General features: G+C 45.6%; 1 protein-coding gene across 2 annotated transcripts in view; it reads right to left on the reverse strand.

Moving 5' to 3' along the window:
* Positions 1 to 19,119, reverse strand: part of AMD1 (adenosylmethionine decarboxylase 1) — a 139,565-nt gene that overhangs the window by 94,998 nt on the left and 25,448 nt on the right. For both annotated transcript variants that reach the window (XM_069234607.1, XM_069234606.1), the window contains exon 4: positions 16,798 to 16,900. In XM_069234607.1, the coding sequence (XP_069090708.1) occupies positions 16,798 to 16,900 (103 nt within the window). The remainder of the gene's footprint in view (positions 1 to 16,797; positions 16,901 to 19,119) is intronic.

The raw sequence follows: 19,119 nt of genomic DNA on the forward strand, positions 1-19,119 counted from the left end.
AAGTTCTAGGTGATTGATATGCAGTTTTGTTTGATGTACGTTCCATTGTCCTTGTATGCTGTGTTGATCGAGGTGTGCTCCCCACCCTGTCATGGAAGCATCTGTTGTTATTACGTATTGTGGCACTGGGTCTTGGAAAGGCCGCCCCTTGTTTAAATTTATGTTGTTCCACCACAGAAGCGAGAGGTAAGTTTGGCGGTCTATTAACACCAGATCTAGAAGGTGACCCTGTGCTTGAGACCACTGTGATGCTAGGCATTGTTGTAAGGGCCTCATGTGCAGTCTTGCGTTTGGGACAATGGCTATGCATGAAGACATCATGCCTAGGAGTTGTAATACCATCTTTGCTTGTATCTTTTGTGTTGGATACATGCGTTGTATGATGGTGTTGAAATTTAGAATTCTTTGTGGACTTGGAGTGGCTACTCCCTTTGATGTGTCTATTATGGCTCCTAGGTATTGTTGTACCTTGCGCGGCAGAATGTTGGATTTTGTAAAGTTGACGGTGAACCCGAGTTTGAAGAGGGTTTGTATGATCTGATTTGTGTGATTTGAGCACTCTATAAACGAATGGGCCTTGATTAGCCAGTCGTCCAAATATGGGAACACATGTATTTGCTGCCTTCTTATGTGTGCAGCGACTACCGCTAGACATTTGGTAAAGACTCTTGGTGCGGTTGTTAATCCGAAAGGCAGTACCTTGAATTGGTAATGTATTCCTTTGAATACAAACCTTAGGTATTTCCTGTGCGATGGGTGTATTGGTATATGGAAATAAGCATCCTTGAGGTCTAAAGTTGCCATGTAGTCGTGTAGTTTTAGCAATGGCAATACTTCTTGTAGTGTGACCATGTGGAAGTGGTCTGATTTGATGAAAGTGTTCACTACTCTGAGGTCTAGGATTGGTCTCAGTGTTTTGTCTTTCTTTGGTATCAGAAAGTACAGTGAGTAAACTCCTGTGTTTATTTGTGTGTTTGGCACTAATTCGATTGCATTCTTTTGCAATAGTGCCTGCACTTCTATCTCCAGGAGATTGGAATGGTGTGTCGTTAAATTTTGTGCTTTTGGTGGTATGTTTGGAGGGAATTGTAGAAATTCTATGCAATAACCATGTTGGATAATTGCTAGAACCCAAGTGTCTGTAGTGATTTCCTCCCATGCTTTGTAATAATGACCTATTCTTCCCCCCACTGGTGTTGTGTGGAGGGGGTGAGTGACATGTGAGTCACTGTTTAGTAGTAGGGGTTTTGGGGCTCTGAAATCTTCCTCTATTTCTAGGGAATTGCCCTCCTCTATATTGTCCCCGAAAACCTCCTCTATACTGTCCCTGGTAACTGGACGGTGTTGCTTGTGAGGTGCTGGCTTGTGTGCTTTGACCCCGAAACCCCCCTCGGAAAGGGCGTTTTACGGAATGTGCTGTAATTCCCTCTGCTCTGCGGGGAGTAGAGTGCGCCCATGGCTTTGGCAGTGTCCGTATCTTTTTTGAGTTTCTCAATCGCTGTGTCCACTTCTGGACCGAACAGTTCTTTTTCATTAAAAGGCATATTGAGAACTGCTTGTTGAATCTCTGGTTTAAATCCAGACGTTCGGAGCCATGCATGCCTTCTGATAGTTACAGATGTATTAATTGTCCGTGCAGCTGTATCTGCAGCGTCCATGGAGGAGCGGATCTGGTTGTTGGAAATGGTCTGTCCCTCCTCAACCACTTGTTTTGCCCTATTTTGTAAGTCCTTGGGCAGATGTTCAATGAGATGTTGCATCTCGTCCCAGTGGGCTCTGTCATAGCGCGCAAGTAGTGCCTGGGAGTTCGCGATGCGCCACTGGTTTGCAGCTTGTGCTGCGACTCTTACCAGCTGCATCGAACTTGCGGCTTTCTTTATCTGGGGGTGGTGCATCTCCAGATGTGTGAGAGTTGGCCCTTTTCCTAGCTGCTCCTACAACGACAGAGTCTGGTGGCAGCTGTGTAGTGATGAAAACCGGGTCTGTAGGAGGCGCCTTATACTTTTTTTCCACCCTTGGTGTGATTGCCCTACTTTTGACCGGCTCCTTAAAGATGTCTTTTGCGTGCCGGAGCATACCAGGGAGCATAGGCAGGCTTTGGTATGAGCTGTGGGTGGAGGAGAGTGTGTTGAATAAAAAATCATCCTCGACCTGTTCTGAGTGGAGGCTTACGTTGTGAAATTGTGCTGCTCTAGCCACCTCTTGAGAATACGCGGTGCTGTCTTCTGGTGGAGATGGCTTCGTAGGGTATGCCTCCGGACTATTATCTGACACTGGGGCGTCGTATAGGTCCCATGCATCCTGATCTTGGTCACCCTGGCTCATGGTGGTGTGAGCTGGGGAGAGTGATGGAGTTTGTGCTGGTGAGACGTTAATCACGGGCGGAGGAGAGGGTGGTGGGGTAACTCTTTTCACCACTTTTGGTTGTGGTGTCTGTTCAGTCTGGAACTCCAACCTTCTCTTTCTCCTAATGGGGGGAAGGGTGCTTATTTTTCCTGTCCCCTGCTGTATGAAGATACGCTTTTGCGTATGGTCCACATCAGTTGCTTGTAGCTCTTCCTCAAACCTATGCTTTTGCATTTGGGAGGTTAGCGAGTGCTCTTCTGTATAAGAGCCTGAAGCTGGGTCGCTTGCAGTTTGTTTCGGCATCGAAACCCTGTCTGCGTGTTTTTTCGGCTCCGAGGTGACTTTTTTCTTTTTCGGGGCCGAAACCTCTCGGCATCGATCTGCTTCGGTGCCGCTGTCTCGGCGTCGAGCCGTGTCCACACCGGCATCTCGGTGTCGAGGCTTGTCTCCAGCACTTTCTCGGTCCCGAGAAGGCTGCGTGCCGGTGTCTAGACCGGAGTCGGACGACCTCGGCACTGTTTGGGCCTTTTTCGGTGCCGACGGTCGGTCACCGAATTTATGGGTGGAGCCATGGCCGGATGGCAGTGGCGTCCCCTGGGCCTTGTAAATGTTTCTCTGTGTGGTTTTCGACGTCTTACTCACGGTTTGTGTATCGTCGAATCCTTCGGAGTCTGAGTCTTGGATCGAGAAGGTACCTTCCTCTTCCTCGAACTCCCGTTGGGCTGTCGGTGCGGACGCCATCTGAAGTCTTCTGGCTCGACGGTCTCGGAGTGTTTTTGGGACCGGAACGCACGACAGGCCTCGCAGGTGTCTTCGCTGTGCTCAGGTGACAGGCACAGGTTGCAGACCAAGTGTTGGTCTGTGTAGGGGTATTTATTGTGGCATTTGGGGCAGAAACGGAACGGGGTCCGTTCCATCGGCGTTCTTCAGCACGCGGTCGGGCCGACCAGGCTCCGACGGGGGATCGAAAAACTACCCCGAAGGGCACCGGAGCTCTTCGATCTTCGATGCGGTGTGGAATCTAAGTACGCCGATCCCGAACGCAACAATACCGACAAAAATCTTCCGAAATTAGCTAATTTTCCGTTCCGAAACTCGGAGCGACAGGAACACGTCCGAACCCGATGGCGGAAAAAAAACAATCGAAGATGGAGTCGACGCCCATGCGCAATGGAGACAAAAGGAGGAGTCACTCGGTCCCGTGACTCGAAAGACTTCTTCGAAGAAAAACAACTTGTAACACTCCGGCCCAACACCAGATGGCGAGCTATTGCAGAACATGCGTATCTACAGCGACAGATGCCATCGAACATGGTATTTTAAGTTCACCATATACAGGTGGGGTCTGGTGCCCGCATATCATACAACCAGTGTTACACTATAATACACTACTAAAATGGTTCACCTCTTCCTTTACAATTTTTGAAATTTTGAAAGATTGACTACCTTTATAAGTTAATTAAGCTTTGGTTAAAGAATGATAAGATATATATATTTTTATTGGACTTGCTGGTAACCGTCAATTCGCACTCTGTATCCCCAAAGCTTAGGTGCAGAGGCAATAGGTGCACCATGCCGACAGTAATAAATTCAATATGTCCCATATAGCTAGAACTACAAATACCCCCATGATACAGGTGACTGGCATACTTGTGGGAATGTCCTCAAGAGGCCTTTTAGGAAGAGTATACATACCCAGTATACGAAAGTCATAGCAAAGGCCTGTATTAAGCAATGGTTACCAAGTGCACTCTAATCAATGCATTATGGAGCCCTTTTGCTTGGAGTAATGTGACAGAAAATGTCAAGTCTGCAACAGAAATGGCTAGAAGCTAGTCACTGTGTACTAAACAAGTATTGTCAACTGGAACTATCAGTCCTTGTGGTTAAACAAAAGCACATGCCTCTAAGATTTGCCTGAAGTATGGAAGAACAAGTGAATGTTCTAACTTTGTTAGAAATGGGGTCTCTAGTTGGCTCACCGTTTACACCATGTCCATGTAATGGACTAGTCAAAGCACGGAAGATAACTAGCTCACCCTCACCCCCCTTGGTAGCTTGACAAAAGCAGTCAGGCTTATCTCGGAAGCCATGTTGAAGCATTTGCACAACAGTAATACAGTGAAAGTACTACAAAAGGACCCCAAACCAGTTTTCCTAAAATAGCCAATATTAATCTTTGTAAACAAAACCAAATAAAGTAAAATCCATAGTTAAAGATGAATTTTGCAAGAATTATTTACAAATAGTTTCTTGATTGATAGTTCCACCTGGGGCTATCACAGCATTGTGAACAAATCAAACAGTTCAGGCCAACCATGGGGTCACAGGACAACTACACTGTCAGGAAAACTTGCAAACAGTACCTTGAAAAGGTTGGGAGTTGTGGTCCTCGCAATGAGATCCAGAGTGCTGTGTTGGCGGGACACAGTTCCGGTGGTCAGTGTAGCAGCTGCTAGGCCCTTGAAGTCACGCATTGCAGATCGAACTACTGGCTGATTAAGTCAGGAGTGCTGGCGTAGATGGCGTCGGGGCTGTGGTACGAAGCAGGACAGTGTGAGGTGCGGTAGCAGCTCGGTGATGGTGTCCTGCGCCATCGGTAAGACCAGGGCAGCCATGTGAAGCAGGGCAGTGCTAGATGCAGTGTTTCCAGGTCACGGTGCAGGCAGTGGTGTCATTGCTGGAGTTGATGGTCTGTCGGTGGACAGAGGCTGTGAAGATGGCCGGGATGATGCTTTGTGCACCTCGCAAGCAGTGTCCTCAGGCCAATGTGCAGACAGCTCCATTGGTGTAAGCATAGAATGTCGTTATCAGGGATACCAAGGCTGCGGTGTGAGCAAGGCAATGCAGCGCCCGCAGGTCATGGTGCAAGGAGCGCATCAGTGACTGTCAGGTGGAAGCAATGAGACCAGGATTGTGGTGCAAAACAGGGCACAGCTCTGTGCAGGGTTGTCAGATCATACTGCAGTCAATGGCGTCATGGTGGTTTTCTTCTGTTTCAGCACAAAACAGTTGCCTGTGCTGTAGGCAGATGAATCCGAAGCCTTTGATATTCCTGAGACTTTCAACAGGAGGCAAGCTCTACTTCAAGCCCTTGGAGACAATGCACAAGCAGGACACACAGCAACTTCCAGTCTTTGTCCTCTAAGGCTGAAGCAGCATCCACAGGCTAACCCAAGAAAGCACACAGCAAAGGGCAGTACTCCTCCAACTCTTCTCCTTGGCAAAGGATCATCTTGACCCAGAAGTGTTCTAAAAACCTGTGCTTTTGGGTCCACTACTTACTAATTTCTGCCTCTGTAGGAGGCAAACTTCAAGGGAAAGTCTCTGTTGTTCACAAGATCCTGTCTTACCCAGGCCTGGCCCCAGACTCCAGGGGGTAAGAGACTGCATTGCTTAAAGACAAGTATAGCCCTTTCAGGTGCAGGTGTCCGCTCCTCCCTCCCACTTTAGCCCAGGAAGACTCACCAGGATATGCAGGACACACCTCCGCCCCCTTTGTGTCACTGTTTAGAGGGAATGGAATCCACAAACAGCCCAATGGTTAGTCTGAGCCAGACATGAATTCTGCAGGCAGAGGCACAGAATGGCTAAGCAAGAAAATGCTCACTTTCTAAAAGTGTACACACTTGGGGCAACCCCGTATTCCACTAGGAACTGGGTACAGACAATGGCTTACTTAAAAATACTCCTAAAGGAATTATTTAGATATAGTTATGTGTACATATGGTCCAGTCTTCCATAAATGAATAAGACATCGCCATACTGTTACAATTCAATAAACTACTCAATAGGATTCAGGAAGTTCAGAAAATGTACAACAATTCCAACTAATTACTATCTTATAAACACTATATACAACCCCTCTAGATCATAAGATTGAATTCCAACTGCAGATCCCGAAAGGGGTTATAACCCTGACAGTTCTGCACAATAATTGCCTAGTTTTCAGTCCCAGTTCAAGCAATATCATGGACTTTCAATTCAGCTTTTCACACGAGAAGGTAATGTTGACGTTTTGGCCTGTAGTGGCAGTCAGGTCTGTCAGACCATCATCAAGACTCAGTATGGAATACAACAGGTATTTTGACTGACTCGCATGTGTTGAGCGGATGTGGATGGAGACATACTAGCTGTCCCATATTTAAAAGGTTAGCGTCCCCTGGTGTGTTGCTACAGAGCCTATTTTTGCAATCTGGTAGCAGCTAAATCATGAACAGGGAGGAAACCTGTGACCCTAAAATCCCCAAAGGGATTGTCCCAAAATAGTCAGAGGGTGGTGTTATCACCAAATAGTTCACAGCATTTGAGAGCCTGTAGAGACAGGAAGGTGGGGCTCTCTCCTTTGGGAACTTCTCTGGTAAATGCAAGGATAGACTCCTGACATTGAATGAGGCAGATACTGAGTCCTACGACCTCATGAAGGACATTAGGCTGGCTAAAAAGTATCAATGTGCATGATAATGAAGGGCTTTATAATTTAATTAAGAGCATCAGCTAAGTAATCATTTTCAAGAGAAGTTACATCAGTACCTGATAGATCCTGGTCCACTTTCTCGTCAAAAGTTGGGGAAGAAGGCAGACCACTGGGTCAAAACAAGCACTGGGACCATAAGAAAGGCCAAAAATCCCTCCCAAGGGAAAGATGGTGCCAAAGCAAAGGATACAAATAGACTTCCCCAATACAAGGGTGGGTACAAAGTTGAAATCTGGGATCCCAAAAAGGCTTGGGGTCATGACTAAAGCTCATGGACACCAAACTGGAAACCCTACCTGTCCCGAACAAAAAGAATGCCTCTGGTGCACCTGCAGTAAATGCAGTGGTTAAGTCTCCAGATGTGATGAGATTCCAGGTTGGCCCTGACCATGTCAGTGAGCCCACTTAGGCAACTCTGGTTTCAGAGGGTGGAGTGGTTGTGGCTGTCTGGCTCAGTAATCTGGAGACATACATAAAACAGCTGCATGTCAATGGGGTTAGAGTTGAAGCACAGAGACTGGTGCCAGTGTCCCCAAGTTGACTGAGCAACTGGTGCCCTCAGATCAATACTTGACTGATGACAGCCCTCAAGGAAAATAATCAGGCCACGGTACATCCCGTGCCATCCTTCACATGGGGAGGGATTACTGACCAGAGGAAGGTGGTGTAATCTCCTGCAATTCCTGTACAATGTCAAGTTAGACAATGATCTGAGTCTCGGGCATGTGCTGCAGTCAAGAGACCAATTCAGCTAGGCTGGGTATACCTGAATGGGTATGTGCGAAACATGAGCACAGTGCAGAGCCCAGGGTGAAATGAAAATGTCACTTACCCAGTGTACATCTGTTCGTGGCATCAGTCGCTGAGATTCACATGGTATGCATGAGCTCGCCATCTGGTGTTGGGTCGGAGTGTTACAAGTTGTTTTTCTTCGAAGAAGTGTTTTCGAGTCACGGGACCGAGTGACTCCACCTTCTGTGCTCATTGCGCATGGGCGTCGACTCCATCTTCGATTGTTTTCCCCGCAGAGGGTGAGGTAGGAGTTGTACTATAGTAATAGTGCCCGCGCAATGAAAAATGTAAGTATGTACCTATTAAAGGATTAAGTAATATATATACAAATGTACAAAATTGAAGGTAACTTCTGAACTGCTACAGGCTTCCGGGGAGGTGGGTGGGTCCATGTGAATCTCAGCGACTGATGCCACGAACAGATGTACACTGGGTAAGTGACATTTTCAGTTCGATGGCATCTGTCGCTGTAGATACACATGGTATGCATAGACTAGTAAGCAGTTAGTTCCCCATAAGCGGTGGTTTAGCCTGTAGGAGTAGAAGTTGTCTGAAATAGAGTTCTTAATACAGCTTGACCTACTGTAGCTTGTTGTGCGGATAGCACATCTATACAGTAGTGTTTGGTGAATGTGTGAGGCGTAGACCAAGTGGCTGCCTTACATATTTCTTGCATTGGGATGTTTCCTAAAAAGGCCATTGAAGCACCTTTTTTCCTTGTTGAATGTGCCCTGGGAGTAATGGGCAGTTGTCTTTTTGCTTTAAGGTAGCAGATTTGGATGCATTTAACTATCCATCTGGCTATACCTTGTTTTGATATTGGGTTACCTGCATGAGGTTTTTGGAATGCAATAAATAGCTGTTTAGTTTTTCTGATGTTCTTCGTTCTGTCAATGTAGTACATTAATGCTCTTTTGACATCTAATGTATGTAGTGCTCTTTCAGCCACAGAATCTGGCTGTGGGAAGAATACTGGTAGTTCTACCGTTTGATTTAGATGGAATGGAGAAATAACTTTTGGTAAAAATTTTGGATTAGGTCGTAGGACGACCTTATTTTTATGTATTTGTATAAAAGGCTCTTGTGTTGTGAACGCTTGAATTTCACTTACTCTTCTTAGAGATGTAATGGCGATGAGAAAGGCAACTTTCCAAGTGAGGAATTGTATTCCGCAAGAGTGCATGGGTTCGAAAGGTGGGCCCATGAGTCTTGTTAGAACCACGTTTAGGTTCCATGAAGGAACAGGTGGTGTTCTTGGTGGTATAATTCTTTTAAGCCCTTCTATGAATGCTTTGATAACTGGTATCCTATACAAGGAAGTTGAATATGTAGTTTGCAGGTATGCAGATATTGCTGCAAGGTGTATTTTAATAGAAGAGAAGGCTAGCTTTGCTTTTTGTAAATGGAGCAAGTAATTTACTATATGTTTTGGAGTTGCTTCTAGTGGTTGTATCTGATTATGATGGCAGTACCAAACAAATCTTTTCCACTTACTTGCGTAGCAGTGTCTAGTGGATGGCCTTCTGGCCTGCTTTATGACTTCCATACACTCTTGGCTAAGTTGTAAGTGTCCGAATTCTAGGATTTCAGGAGCCAGATTGCTAGATTCAGCGATGCTGGGTCCGGGTGTCTGATCTGTTGGTTGTGTTGCGTTAACAGATCTGGTTTGTTGGGCAGTTTGATGTGTGGTACTACAGACAGATCTAGCAGTGTTGTGTACCAGGGTTGTCTTGCCCACGTTGGTGCTATTAAAATGAGTTTGAGTTTGTTTTGACTCAATTTGTTTACTAGGTAAGGAAGGAGAGGGAGAGGAGGAAAAGCGTAAGCAAATATTCCTGACCAGTTCATCCATAGGGCATTGCCTTGGGATTGCTTGTGTGGGTATCTGGACGCGAAGTTTTGGCATTTTGCGTTCTCTTTTGTTGCAAATAAGTCTATTTGTGGTGTTCCCCAGAGTGTGAAGTAGGTGTTCAGAACTTGTGGGTGGATTTCCCATTCGTGGACTTGCTGGTGATCTCGAGAGAGATTGTCTGCCAGCTGATTCTGGATCCCCGGAATAAACTGTGCTATTAGACCAATTTGATGGTGGATTGCCCACTTCCATATTTTTTGAGCTAACAAGCTTAACTGCGTTGAATGTGTTCCTCCTTGTTTGTTTAGATAATACATCGTTGTCATGTTGTCTGTTTTGACAAGGATGTATTTGTGGGTTATGATTGGTTGGAAAGCTTTTAGTGCTTGAAAAACTGCTAATAATTCTAGATGATTTATATGCAGTTTTGTTTGATGTATGTTCCATTGTCCTCTTATGTTGTGTTGATTGAGATGTGCTCCCCACCCTGTCATGGAAGCATCTGTTGTTATTACGTACTCTGGCACTGGGTCTTGGAAAGGCCGCCCTATGTTTAAATTTATACTGTTCCACCATAGAAGCGAGAGGTAAGTTTGGCGGTCTAGCAACACCAGATCTAGAAGGTGACCCTGTGCTTGAGACCACTGTGAGGCTAGGCACTGTTGTAAGGGCCTCATGTGCAGTCTTGCGTTTGGGACAATGGCTATGCATGAGGACATCATGCCTAGGAGCTGTAGTATTGTTCTTGCTTGTATTGTTTGGTTTGGAGACATGTGTTGAATGACCCTGTTGAAATTGTGGATCCTTTGTGGAGTTGGCGTTGCTACTCCTTTTGTCGTGTCTATTATGGCTCCTAGATATTGCTGTACTTTGCTTGGCAGAATGTTTGATTTTGCAAAGTTGACGGTGAACCCTAGTTTGTAGAGGGTTTGTATGACTTGATTTGTGTGGTTTGAGCATTGTGTGAGCGAACTGGTTTTGATTAGCCAGTCGTCTAGATACGGGAACACATGTATTTGCTGCCTTCTGATGTGTGCAGCGACTACTGCTAGGCATTTTGTGAATACTCTTGGAGCGGTTGTTAAACCAAAAGGCAATACTTTGAATTGGTAATGTATTCCTTTGAATACAAACCTTAGATATTTCCTGTGTGATTGATGTATTGGTATATGGAAATATGCATCCTTGAGGTCTAGGGTTGTCATGTAGTTGTGTTTTTTGAGCAATGGTAACACTTCTTGTAGTGTGACCATGTGAAAGTGGTCTGATTTGATGAATGTGTTTACTACTCTGAGGTCTAGAATTGGTCTCAGTGTTTCGTCCTTTTTTGGTATCAAGAAGTACAGTGAATAAACTCCTGTGTTTATTTGTGTGCTTGGTACTAATTCTATTGCATTTTTTTGCAGTAGTGCTTGAACTTCTATCTCTAGAAGCTGTGAATGGTATTTTGATAAATTTTGTGATTTTGGTGGTATGTCTGGAGGGAATTGCATGAATTCTATGCAATAACCATGCTGGATAATTGCTAAGACCCATGTGTCTGTAGTTATTTTGTCCCATGCTTCGTAATATTGACGTATCCTCCCGCCCACTGGTGTTGTGTGGGAGGGGTGTGTGACATGTGAGTCACTGCTTGTTGGTAGTGGTTTTGGGGCTTTGAAATCTTCCCCTATTCCTAGGGAATTGCCCCCCTCTATACTGGCCCCGAAAACCTCCCCTGTACTGTCCCTGGTAGGTGGGCGGTGCGGACTGTGAGGTGCTAGCTTGTGTGGCCTGACCCCGAAACCCTCCTCTAAAAGGTGTTTTGCGGAAGGTGTTATAAGATCCTCTGCTCTGCGGGGAGTAGAGTGCGCCCATGGCCTTGGCAGTGTCAGTGTCCTTCTTGAGCTTTTCTATGGCTGTGTCGACCTCCGGACCGAACAGAAGTTTCTCGTTTACTGGCATGTTAAGCACTGCCTGCTGAATTTCTGGCTTGAATCCAGACGTTCTGAGCCATGCGTGCCTACGGATGGTAACCGACGTATTAATGGTTCTTGCGGCCGTGTCTGCTGCATCCATGGAGGAGCGTATTTGATTGTTGGAAATGTTTTGACCCTCCTCAACAACCTGTTTTGCTCTTTTTTGCAGATCTTTTGGGAGATGTTCAATGAGATGCTGCATCTCATCCCAGTGGGCTCTGTCGTATCGCGCTAGCAGCGCTTGTGAATTTGCGATGCGCCACTGGTTTGCTGCTTGGACAGCAACCCTCTTCCCGGCTGCATCGAACTTCCTACTTTCTTTATCTGGGGGAGGTGCATCCCCAGAAGTGTGTGAGTTTGCCCGTTTTCTGGCAGCCCCTACCACCACAGAGTCTGGTGGCAGCTGAGAGGTGATGAATACAGGGTCCGTAGGAGGCGCCTTATACTTTTTGTCCACCCTAGGCGTCACTGCCCTACTTTTAACTGGCTCCTTGAAAATGTCCTTTGCATGGCGTAGCATGCCTGGGAGCATCGGCAGGCTTTGGTAGGAGCTGTGGGTTGAGGAGAGGGTGTTAAATAAAAAATCATCCTCTACTTGTTCCGAGTGTAGTTCCACATTATGGAATAATGCTGCTCTAGCCACCACTTGTGAGTAGGCTGTGCTGTCTTCCGGTGGTGATGGCCTAGTTGGGTATGTGTCTGGGCTGTTATCAGACACTGGTGCGTCATACAAGTCCCACGCATCCTGATCTTGGTCATCGTGGCTCATGGCGGTGTGAGCTGGCGAATGTGACGGGGTGTACGTTGGCGAAGCCGGAGTTACAGGTGGAGGCGAGGGAGGAGGTGTTACCTTTTGTGCTGTTTGTTGCTGAGGAGTAAACTGAAGCGTTCTCTTTCGTTTGACAGGTGGAAGGGTACTGATCTTCCCAGTCCCCTGCTGAATAAAGATACGCTTTTGCGTGTGATCCACGTCAGTGGATTGCAGTTCTTGTTCAAATCTATGTTTCTTCATTTGAGAAGACATAGAATGCTCTTCAGTGTAGGAGCCAGAAACAGGGTCTGATGTCGCTTTTTTCGGCTCCGAAAACCCTGTCGATTGTTTTTTCGGCTCCGAGGTAACCTTCCTCTTTTTCTGTGCCGAAAATTCTGGGCCTCTATGGTCTTCGGCGCCACTGTCTCGGCGTCGATCCGTGTCGACACCGAACTCTCGGTGTCGATGCTTCTGTTTAGCAGTCTCTCGGTCTCGAGGAGGCTGCGTGCCGGTGTCTCGACCGGAGTCGGACGATCTCGACACTGAATGGGCCTTTTTCGGTGCCGATTGTTGGTCACCGAGAATTTGGGTGGAGCCATGGCCGGTTGGCAGTGGCGTCCCCTGGGCCTTCTTTCCTTTTTTAAGGTTTGATCTCGACGTCTTACTCACAGTTCTTGTAGAGTGTAGCTCGTCGGAGTCTGAATCCTGGATGGAAAAGGATTCCTCCTGTTCCTCTTCTGTCTCGAACTGTCGACGCTCTTTTGGCGTGGACGCCATCTGCAGTCTTCTCGCTCGACGGTCGCGCAGAGTTTTTCGGGACCGGAACGCCCGACAGGCCTCACAGGATTCTTCGCTGTGCTCGGGTGACAGGCACAGATTACAGACCGAGTGTAGGTCCGTATAAGGATATTTGTTGTGGCATTCGGGGCAGAATCGAAACGGGGTCCGTTCCATCGGCGTTGTCCTCCACGCGGTCGGGCCGACTAGGCCCCGACGGGGTGCCGAAATCTACCCCGAAGGGCACCGAAGCGCTTCGATGTTCAACGCGTCGTCGTATGTGTCTATCTCTAACCGGATCGCAACGATACCGTCGAAAATCTTCCGTCTTCAGCTATCTTTCCGTTCCGAAACTCGGAGCGACAGGAACACGTCCGAACCCGATGGCGGAAAGAAAACAATCGAAGATGGAGTCGACGCCCATGCGCAATGAGCACAGAAGGTGGAGTCACTCGGTCCCGTGACTCGAAAACACTTCTTCGAAGAAAAACAACTTGTAACACTCCGACCCAACACCAGATGGCGAGCTCATGCATACCATGTGTATCTACAGCGACAGATGCCATCGAACACGTAGTTATCTCAATCTATAAAGAGAAAGGGCAAAAAGTCTGGGAAACCAGCTCCCAAACAGATGACAGATCAGGTCCCCTCTCCTCAGAGAAGACCTGTCAGCTCCAGAGGGAATTGAACCCCAGGAGCTTGGGCCTTACCAGTCACAGCTCTTAGGACCAGGGGGACCCTCTAGGAAGATGTGTCCGGGCAGAAGACCTGTTACTCTGCAAGGTCTGAGATAGCAAGCTACTAATCAGGAAAAGGGAGATGTCAGAGGCTCCCACAGGACCTATTGGGAGGAGGGACTACTTTTAACGGAGGCCAGAGACCCCAAACCATTGTGCCACTAGGAGGGTGGCAGTGCCTCTGCAGTATACAGAAGTTCTACTCATTGGCCCATGACATCCCCTAGCTGTCCAGGTCAAAACTTGGAGTAGGTTGATGAGCCACTTCTACTGGCCAGGTATGTCCCAGAAGGTGGAGTTTATTTTTAACTCCTGCACCACCTGTCAAGCCAGTGGAAAGAAAGGTTGCCACCCAAAGTCCCTTAATTCCACTACATGTGGTTGGGGTCCCCTTTGAAAGGGTAGGGATTGGCATTGTTGGTCCCCTAGACTCTCCAACAGCATGAGGGTACAGCTTTTTCCTGGTTGTAGTGGATCATGCAACCAGGTATCCTAAGGCAATTCCCCGAGGCTACCACTGCAGTAGCTAGGGCCCTCATTGGTATTTTTAAAAGAGGGGGCTTTGAAAGGAGGTGGTGTCAAACAGAGGTACACTTCTTGACTGGTTCCCTGAAACATAGGTGGGCTGAATGTGGTGTGGCCTACAAGTTTACTACCCCAGATTCAACAAGACATTGAAAGGTATGATTGGTGCACTCCCTGAAAAACACGGGAGGGGATGAGGTGTTCTACATCCATGCTGCTTTACGCTTAAAGGAAGTGCCCTAGAACTGAGTAGGTTTCCCCCTTTCAAATTCTGTTTGAGCATCCCGTAAGGGAACCACTGTCTTGTGAAGGAGGGTTAGGAGACCCCGCTCAGAGAACCTAAACAGGATATTGTGGACTATGTGCTTGGCCATCGCTCTCGAATGGCTAAGTACATGGAAAAATCATCCAAAAACCTTGAGTCCAGCCAAAAGCTCAAGATGCTCTGCTATGATCAAAAGGTTGCATTGGTGGAGTTCCATCCAGGGCAGAAGGTGTGCTTTTTTGAGGCTGTGGCTCCTAGAGCCTTCCAGGACAAATGGAGGGGACCCTATCCTAGAAAGAAAAGCAGACGTCACCTACCTAGTGGACTTTGGCTCTTGCAGTAACCCCAAAAGGGTAATCCATGTCAATCACCTTAAAGCCTAGCATGACAGAGCTGAGATGACCATGCTCACTGTGTGATGATGGACAGGAAGCCGAGTAAACCTTGCCCTGATCGCTTCAGCAACCCCAAAGATGGCTCAATTGAAGGAGTGGTCTTTTCAGACACCCTCACTGACCAACAGCAGACTGACTACAGGCAAGTCTTGCATCAGTATACGGAGATCTTTGACCCCTGGTCAGACTACCTGGTGTAAACATGTGGACACTGGGGACAGCTTACCTGTCAAAAATAAAATCTACAGACAATCTGATCATGTCAGAGCATCAAAGCTGAAGTAAGCCAGATGCTGGAACGGAGTCACAGAGCACTCTGAGCACCTAAACTAGTCCAGATGTGTTAGTACTCAAGCCTTATTCCCAGGGTGGAAAGAGAAATGAGGTTGTGTGTGGACCTTACGGGCCTCAATGCTGTAATCAAAATAGATGCACAGCCAATTCCTAAGGCTAATAAACTACTTGACAGTTTAGGGGAAGCTAAATCAGTACTTTTGATCCCATATCAGGGTACTGGCAGATAGGTCTGACCCCTGGAGCAAAATAAATCAGAATTCTCCACTCCTGATGGGCATTATCAGTTTACGGTTATGACTTTTGGATTAAATAAAGTCCCTGAGGTTGGTGAACAAAGTCCCAGCTGGGTTGAAGAATTCAGTGCAGCATATCTTGACGATATTGCAGTCTTTAGCTCCACCTGGCAGGATCACCTGATCTACCTAAAGAAGGTCCTTTAGGCTCTGAAAACAGCAGGCATCACTATCAAAGCAAGTGCCAGATGGGGCAGGGCACGGTTGTATACTTGGAAACACCTTTGTAGGTGGAGGCCAAGTTCATCCACTAAAACGCAAGATGCTGACTGTTCTGGACTGAGAAGCTCCAACCACCCAGACTTAAGTCAGGGCATTCTTTGGCTTGATTGAGGTTTGTGAAGGGCATTGGCACCATTGTGTCACCCATCACCAAACTTATCTCCAAGAAGATGCCCAAGGAAGTGAACCCCATGGACTCTACACAGTATTAACATACCACATAAAGAGCCAGCTTTCTACACTATCCCCAAGATGAAATGAACCCACAACAAACGTAACCAGATATAGGAACTGTTAAGATGTGTTAAAATGCTTCCTTGAAATGCCTGACTTACTGGAATGGTAATATAGCTGGTAAAAGGCAGTCGCCATGAAATGGTGCTGCATCACTACCATGGATTGATGAATGGATAATTATGGTGACGTGTAGTGATACCTCAGACAAATACATGGAAGCAACCTCAAGCTTGTAGACCCCAAGATAAGATGTCAATGGGAGGAGGGTGGGGCACCGAGCATAGCGGCTTGACCACTGGCTGACTGATGTGTCCTGGTCTAATGAAAAACTATGGAATGAAATATCCTTGCAGGATACGGGGCGCTGTTCTGGGCAGACAATTTGTGTGCACAATGCCCTAAAACACTGCTACAACTGTGTGCTACAAGATCATTGCTTTTTGTGTATTTGTATTTTTGTGAAGTAAAAGTTAAGGAATACACTTAAGTGGTACTGTGGCCCCCAACAAGATACCATATGCTCAATTACAACAGAAGTTTCAAAACAGGCAATGACTTACCAACACTTTACAATGGCATAAACACAATTGGTAAAAACATTAGTTACATACACCAAATAAACATTACAACACAGTAACAAAGGTAAAGGGAGAATCTTAGCTACACACATTATTGACAATGTGAGAAGATACTCAATACAAATACCATAAGGACATACAAGCGGCAGAGTACTACTCCAGTCTAAAACCGGACTCAGAAGGTATTCCAATTTACCAGGACCAAATAAACACCACGAATTGTGGAGCATCCAAGTATAAACAAAATGAAACAGAAGATTAATCTAATAGACAAAATACATATTTAACTTACTTGGAAAAATTTCATTAAGGAATTCTACTTCCTCCTGGAAATTTCTGTGTGGGTACTCTTGATGTGATGGCTTCATGAAATTCTTACGGGAATAAAAGAAGTTCTAAAAAAATAAAAGACTTCATGAACTATAAAACTAAAAAGAATGGAAGACTGTAAATGGAGAATTTGTACATCTATGATCAGTTTAATACATCCATTTTCATCACAAACCATTTCTATAGTAAGTAGTATAGGGAACATCCTTCATATCCCTTCAGACAGATCCAATACTGCAAAGCCTCAGGTCCATTTCATCTTTATGCTCAATACTGAACTTTTTTTTTTTTAGAATAATCTACAGGTTAGCAAAAAAAGAGACACGTGTGCTGAATGATCTATACACCCACGTTTTTAACTTTTAATACATACTACTACCTTGATGTAAAACAAAGGCCTACATGTCATCACAGCTGACTGCTATAAATGTCAATTTTCCAATAAAGTTTTACTTATTTATTCATCAATCTACACAGGACAAAATAATGAAAACTACATTAGTCCCTTGCAAAGTCGCAGGCTTCCTGGCTTGGGGTTCGCATTTAATGCCGAGCCTTTTTTTTTTTTTAAATCAACTTTATGGGTTCTGTCTGTAAATGTCACTAGCTGAACCTCACCCTGTTGTATCCTTTCTGAACACAGGAAATGCAGAATCTTTAACTGAAGTTGAAGCATCTTCTTGAAGATCTCTTCCCTTAATATCTGTACAGATCGGACTGCCAGATCAAGACCACTTTGCCCTACACAACAACAACTGATTGAGATGGTAAGCTTGCATTGGAACTTCTGAACGGAGGTAGTGTCTGCACATGAGCCTCCAAAATATTTGCCTTACACTAAAGGTATTGTTGGAATCTGCATCAAATTGTGTGAGCTATTTTAGAGATCACAATATAAAGCAAAATATTGCATCGCAAAACAAGGAAAGCATTCCCAGAAACCTAGGTTCTGGAAACCTGTACACGAAGCCAAAGCATCTTCTTTTCCGGTGTGGCAAACAATTTACACATACCCAAAACTTTGTTCTGACCCTGTTCAACAATTCATGTAGCACCATGTTTAAAATGTCTGGTTTTTAATTTTGTTCTACAGGCAAATGAACTGTTGACAGTGTCTTGTCCAACTCTCAATACAAAGCCAACAGAGGTTCCAATGCCAGATCCCAAGTCACCAACTGCCCCATGGGCAGATACAATAAACTTCCTTTGTGTTGTCGGATAGAGCAACACCAATTTTGCTGAATCGAGAAGGGGCTTTCAAAGCCAGAGTTCACTGAGTAGAAGACAGAAGCCAGTAGGTCTTATCCTAGAGGTCTCATATCAGTCCATCAGTATTTAAGCAGGCCTCGAAGCCAACACTAGTGGGACCAACTTCTTCACTCAGATGATCAATCCTTTAGCTTGCTTGGTCCAGAAGACGTAGTCAGGATATTTTTTTTTTTAGCTGCATATACACCAGCATGTGAGATCCTCAAAACATGGTTCCTCTCGATGCGCCTTTGAAGTTCTGGTCTGGATCTTAGATCCAAGAATACTTGCAGAAGTCTTCCAAAAGCCAAGAACACTTGCACAGGTCTACAAAAGCCTCGAGCAAAAGCAGTCGAGAAGGCGTGTGCTTCAAAATCTCAAAGATAACTAAAAAAGGTAATTTGCGTAGGACCATGACCTTTAATTTCTGAAATTTACGACACGGAAGCAGCGTTTGTCATTTTTGTGATTTTAGAAGGTAACAAAAAACTAAATCCTTCCACTAAGATTTAAGACGGGTCAAAGCCAGTTCGACATGTGACAACCAAACAATACAGCATCTAGTGGTCAGAAGTGAAGTATGCTTAACATAGAAAGTTACCTTCCTTCTTTAAGAGTACACACTGAATTGTTGGGATTTTGGGTGAATGTAATCCATATGTGCTACAGAAAGGCAGAAGCCTACTATATGTGAGAGCCACTTATTTCCATTTTGAGCGATTGTGTAGCTTTATGGGTAAATGCAAGCTACAGACCGGGCAACTCAGATTTCAAATAACCACTTTTCTTCAACCTGTAACAGTGATAAAAGCAGAATGTCTGAAGGCCTTTGTGTCAAAAGAACACTTCACAGTAAGACTACCAAAGCGAATCAAAACTGATATCAAAGTCTGTGCCAAGAGCACATTTTGTGCACTAATTAAAGGCCTCTTTCACACCAACCAGCACTGATTCAACATCAATGCAAAAAACATTTGTGAATGTGGTGCCTATAGACTTACTTTGATATAGGCTTACCGCTGTTTTTGAGCATGGC

Source organism: Pleurodeles waltl, chromosome 5 (assembly GCF_031143425.1).
Source record: "Pleurodeles waltl isolate 20211129_DDA chromosome 5, aPleWal1.hap1.20221129, whole genome shotgun sequence".
In the NCBI taxonomy this organism is placed as follows: domain Eukaryota; kingdom Metazoa; phylum Chordata; class Amphibia; order Caudata; family Salamandridae; genus Pleurodeles; species Pleurodeles waltl.